Source organism: Camelus dromedarius, chromosome 10 (genome assembly GCF_036321535.1).
Source record: "Camelus dromedarius isolate mCamDro1 chromosome 10, mCamDro1.pat, whole genome shotgun sequence".
In the NCBI taxonomy this organism is placed as follows: domain Eukaryota; kingdom Metazoa; phylum Chordata; class Mammalia; order Artiodactyla; family Camelidae; genus Camelus; species Camelus dromedarius.
This window is the reverse complement of record NC_087445.1, coordinates 67,844,896-67,850,895: the sequence shown is the minus strand read 5'-3', so window position 1 is coordinate 67,850,895 and position 6,000 is coordinate 67,844,896. Positions and strand designations below refer to the sequence as shown.

At 38.2% G+C, this 6,000-nt stretch overlaps 1 protein-coding gene across 1 annotated transcript; it reads right to left on the bottom strand.

Moving 5' to 3' along the window:
• Window positions 1-366: 366 nt before the first annotated feature.
• On the bottom strand, window positions 367-1,355 carry LOC105092647 (olfactory receptor 1L1). Its single transcript, XM_010984369.3, has one exon. The coding sequence runs from the start codon at window positions 1,300-1,302 to the stop codon at window positions 367-369; it is 936 nt and encodes a 311-aa protein (XP_010982671.3). The 5' UTR covers window positions 1,303-1,355.
• Between the last annotated feature and the right edge of the window lie 4,645 nt (window positions 1,356-6,000).

The following is a 6,000-nucleotide window of genomic DNA, read 5'->3' as shown; positions in this document are numbered from 1 at the left end:
TTCTCAGGAGTTTATAGTGATGAAATTCAAGGACAGGGGGGATTTCAGCAGGGTTAGGGTTCTGGGCAAGGGATGTGATTCCCTGGAAAGGAGAATAGAAGTTTGACTGAGGTTTAGATCGAGGCACAGAGAACATGATTCAGGTACATGTTGTCCCAGCCAGATAATATCAGAGACCACCGGGATGTAGGCATCATATTCAGGAGCAGCTTTAGCATGTTAGCTTCAACCCATGCAATAAACTTTCTTCCATTAGGGATGAAATATCATTGAAAATGCCATCCTTCAGAATCTAGCCACAGATGTATGAAAAGCCTGCAGTCAGGGGCAAGAGATTTGTAGGATTGTCCTAGACCTCAGCTCCTCTTACTGGCATTTCACCCTGTGCCTGAGCTTCGTCAAGCCCTGCGTCATGTCTTTGTTCCTGAGACTGTAGATAAATGGGTTTAACATTGGTGTCAATATGGTGTAGACAACTGTTGCTATTCTATCCTTGACAGTGTAGTTGGACAGGGGCTGGAAATAGACATAGCTAATGCTTCCATAAAACAGGGTCACCACCGTGAGATGAGATCCACAGGTGGAAAAGGCTTTGCGCTTCCCAGTAGCTGAAGGGATCTTCAGAGCAGTGACAAGGATTCTCAAATAAGAGAAGATGATGCAAAAAAAGGGGGTCATGATGATCGCCAGCCCTTCTGTCATGACTGTGATTTCTTTGACAAAATGGGAGGAACAGGACAATTTTAGCACTGGCTGGTCGTCACAGAAGAAATGGTGAATAACATTGGAGGCACAGAATGTGAGTTGATTGATCAGGAGAATGTGCAGGAGGGAGTGGAGGTGTGGAATGCAGAAGGAGAGGACCAGAAGCAGGACACAGCGTTTGAGATTCATGATGGTCATGTAGTGGAAGGGATTACAGATGGCCACGTAGCGGTCAATGGCCATGGCTGCTAGGAGGTAACTGTCTGTGTTTCCAAAGGCAATGAAGAAATACATCTGTGTCAGACACTCACCGTAAGAGATAGTCTTTGTCTCTGATAAGAAGTTCACTAGCATCTTGGGGATGATGACTGTCACATAGCAAATGTCAACAAAGGACAGGATACTCAGGAGAAAGTACATGGGTGTCTGAAGGCGAGTGTCTGAGTGGATGGCCAGGATGATGAGCAGATTTCCTATCACTGTGATAAGGTAGATGGGGAGAAACACAGCAAAGAGTGGCTTCTGGTCTTCAGGGCGAGAGGAGAGTCCCAGGAGGATGAATTCAGAGGGTCTTGTTAGGTTCTTTCTTTCCATCATCTTGGGTTCACCTAAAGATAAGCTATCATTATAACAGATTCTTCCAACACATGAAATATTCTATCCAAGAATTTTTCCATTTATTCTTCCTATCAGCAATTAGAACAGCTGAAAATATCACAATTACCTGGATTGTGGCTTCTTTCCATTAATGTCAGGAATTCAGAAATCGATATATATTTTAACCTCCTTTCAGTTCTCTGCTGTAAAGAAAAAGTAATACAGGGAAAACAGAAATGGGAAAGAGAAAAGAAGAGAGACAGGGAGAGAGAATGAGAGTGGGAGAGAGTTCCCAGGAAGGGGAGGAGGGGAATCTTGGAGAAATTATTTTTATTTGAGGATTTTCAGTAGTTAATTCATGGCAGGATGATCAGTAGTTGGCTCTCCCATTTAATTGCCAGCTGACAGAATGATGATTTTCTTTCATTCAGATGTTTCTCTCTGCATCAATTGTTTTGGGGGCTGAAAATCATCTGAAGAGACATCAAAATATGAGATCATCCAACAGTTATTCTATACCCCTCACCTTTTCTTAAAACCTTATTGGAGTGAAAAGATAAGCCTGAAGCTATAAAAGATAAGCAGACAGAGATAAGAGGATAGTAAAAACATTTTTTAATGATAATATCAATCCCATCCTTGGGTGCCCAGTCCCTGGATCTAAAAATTTTGATGGTGGTTTGTGCTTGTTCATGTTGGTGCAATTCCTTTCCATATTCCTGTCTGAGTTATAGGCTGCCTAGAAAAACACAGAGAAGTCACCTGATCTTAGACAAGGTTTCAACCCTCAAGAATCTGAAGGGTATCGTTCCTGCCTCCCCTAGACCCTCCACATGCTGAGGGGACTCTAGTCATTCATAGACTCCATCCTCAAGGGAGCATCCTTTGAGACTGTCAAGAAGTCCCTGAAGTTCAGATGGAGGAGACATTAGAAAACAAGCCAACAATTACTAAAGCTTTGGAGTTTCTTCCCCAGAGAGCCTGGGGATGTCAGTGCTTTCTCTCTCTCTTGACACAACTCCTTTAGGACAACAAGAACACTTATGTGTTCAGAGATGCAGTGACTGGCTCTCCCAAACTTCCTGAGCATTGCTCTTAGAACTGTACTGTTTACACCAAAAGACAACATATAGGGTTGATCGGAGAACATTTTTTCAGAGTCCACATAGCTTTGGACTAAAACGATGTGAACATCTGATGTCACCGTCACTTTCCCATCACCCAGGCTTAGAAGAAGCCCCTGGTTGGGCAATGTTCTTAGAACTTCAGAATATGAAAATTAGTAAGGTTGAGGCTTTAGATCCCAGAATTTACTCTTTAGTCTTCTGTCCCCGGGTCTACTTGTAAAATACTGATGTATGACCTTTGCTTTTCCACTCAGGAAAACCACCAGATGAATATATTTTATGCTTTATGGAATCTCAAGTTCCTGGTAATTTGGGGCATCTCACTTTGAGTGTACTGCAGGATTCCCAAGTTAGGACTCAAATTCTCCCTTTCCCCAGTACAACCATCGGCCAAGAACATCCCATTCTTTACGACTCATCACCCTCGTACCCATTTATACTATCACGCCTTTGCTTATACTTTCCTTCATCTACCATACCTAACCTGCAAGGCCTAAATTCTGCCTCTTCCAGGATACTTTGCTTGATGACTTACCTTTGGACTGGGTCTGTCTTCTGTCCTCTTTTAATGCTTTGGACTTCCATTCTAAGCAATATCTCAATCTCTTTGTCTTCCTGCTTATACGTTAATTTCAAAAGCCACAAATTAATAATTTAGTGGGTGCTTGCTCTGTGCTAGGCACTCAGCTAAATGAAGCAAATGTAGTATCTCATTTAATTATTGCATCACTTTCGTGCAGTGGGTGGTCTTCTTTTCTTTAGAGATGAAGAGTCTGAGCTCAGAGAGGGAAAGTGTATTGCCCAATGTAACACAGCTAGTAAGTGATAGAATCAGTTTTTGAAACTTCTCATGGGGTTATGTCACTCCTGCTTGACTTCATCCATGCTTTTAACCCGCCTCTCTCCTGCTTTTTCATGATACTAGCAAAAAAAGATTTGGGAATTTTGTGCTAAATAACAATTCTCAAATAAATCATATTGCCCCAAATATGAACTATTTATTGAAGTTCAAAAAGAACGTGTCATTAGTTTAAGCTATATCCCACTAGACTGCATATTCCTTGAGATAAGTAATTATGCCTATTAATGTCTGATTACTCCAATTTTAGTTAATTAATAAATACTTCTTGAAGGTTTACTTTATGTCAGGAATTGTGCTAGGTGCTGGTGATACAGTGGAATATAAAACACAGGCAGTTTCTGCCCACTTATGGCTCACCCAATATTTTGTTCAACATAGCAGTTACTCAGTAAGCGTTTGCAGTATTTCCTCATTTTTTTTCACTGTGGTAATTTAAAATTAAAAAAAAATTATGAAAGTACTAAGAGGAAAAGTAGTAATAATCTATTTTCTATAACCCAGAAGGATAACTACAGCACCATTTTGCCTCGTTTTCCTTCAACCTTTCAAAAATTCTTTTATTCACAAGCCTTTGTAAACATTTATAAAGCACTTATTATGAGAACTGTTCCATGTGCTTTGTAAGTACTGACTCATTTTTATCCTCCTAATAACCCTAATACGTAGATTTTTAAAAAAATTTTTAAAGCACTTTATTGAGGTATGATTGACATATAACAGCTTTACACGTTTAATGTATACAGTTCGATGACTTTGGGGATAAGTATGCATCTGTGAAACCATCATTACCCTGAAGGCCATAAACATATTTATCACCTCCCAAACTTTCCTCCCACGTTTTCTATTGTTGTTATTATTAAGAACACAATGTAAGCTCTACAACCCTCTTAGAAAATTTCAAGTATACAATAGAGTATTAGCTATAGGCACTATGCTGTATAGTGGATATCCAGAACTTATTTATCCAGAACTTTGTGTCCTTCAGCCATTACTTCTCAACATCTCCCTTCCTTCAACCAGTGGGAACCATCATTCTACTCTGCTTCTCTGACTTTGAGTATTTTCAAGTCCACGTATAAGTGAGATCATGCAAAACTTTATTCTGTGTCTTGCTAATTTCATTTAATGTCCTCCTCCATCTATGTTGTCGCAAATGATAAGATTTTAAGGCTACATAATATTCCACCATATGTGTATACCACATTTTCTTTATCCATTCATCTGTCAATGGACATTTAGGTTGTTTCCATATCTCGGCTATTGTGAAAAATGCTGCACTGAACATGGGAGTGCAGGTATCTCTTTGAGATCTTGATTTCATTTCCTTTGAATAAACCAAGGATAGCATTGCTGTGTGTCAGTGTCCAGATCTTCATGGGAGGTATCTTCATGGAAGATAAATCTGTGCTTGTTTCAGATGAACTGGTCTGAAATCAGTCACACTGATAAAAGCCAACGTGGCTAAGTAGCTGTTTAAAAATGTTTAAATATATATTTTTGAAAATATGTATGATTAAAAATTCAAATGGTGCATTACATAAGACTGGAGAAGTTTTTCTCCTTTCCCTGAACCATGCAGAGGCAGGTGACCAGATAGCACTTTCTAGGCTAAACATCCATAGAATAGATAGTCTATGCAAATACAGCCATTCACATATGTTCACTCAAGTATCACACAACGCATAAAGTTCTGCACCTTGATTTTTCTCAGTTAACGATATATTTTGAACATGATTATACACCAGTAAATGGAGAACTTTTGCTTTATACTGGATATTACTCCACAGTGAGATTCTGTGCTCACTGCTGTATCCCCAGCGCCTAGAACTCTGGTGGAGCATGGTAAGCTTATATAATTATTTCTTCTTTTAAGTGGTTTTTTTTTTTGGGGGGGGGAGATTAGGTTTATTTATTTATTTATTTTTAGAGGTGGTACTGGGGATCGAACCCAGGACCTAATGCGTGTTAAGCATGTGCCCTCCCACTTGCGCTATACCCTCTCCCTACAAGTATTTCTTGAATTATTGAATGTAGGTTTACTCATTTTAACAGCTTCTCTTTTACAGTATTCAATTGCATGTGTCTATAATAGGAAACAAATAGATAGACATTTAGCTACTATTGTTTGGCTTCTCTAAGTATGATTGTAGGATAAAGTTTCAGAACTGGAATTTCTGGTCAAAGGGTATACTTTATATATATTTATAAATTTCACCTTGAAGACCTTGTATCAATTTACCATCATGAACAATGTATGTATTCATTGACTCCCCTGCCTCTTGAATAGTTCAGAAGACTAGAATGTATTTTGATGTTTTTCGACATAGTAAGCTAAAATAGATGGACGGTCATTGCACTTTTTAAAAATTATTTTTGTTAAAAAATTTTAAACATATTTTAATTGTCTAAAATACATTTTAATTTCCTTTATTATAGATTATCTGCTTATATCCTATGCTCTTGTTTTATTAGATTGTAATTCTTGTACTTAGCACCTTAATAAAAATGTGCCTTTTGTTTGCCATATGCACTGCAAGTATCTTCCTCAGTTTTTTTCTCATTTACTAAAAGTATACATGTTTTGCCATTTGGGAATATTAAATTTTTATATAATGAACATGAAGTTTATTTTAAAATTTATTACTGAATTTTTGCTTGTGCTTAGAAAGTCTGCATGTGCCCACACTTATTTAAAATTACTTATGTTTT

What these genes read in the sequence shown, in the direction of transcription:
- LOC105092647 (XM_010984369.3), bottom strand. Translation starts at nt 1,302, where the DNA reads ATGATGGAAAGAAAGAACCTAACAAGACCCTCTGAATTCATCCTCCTG.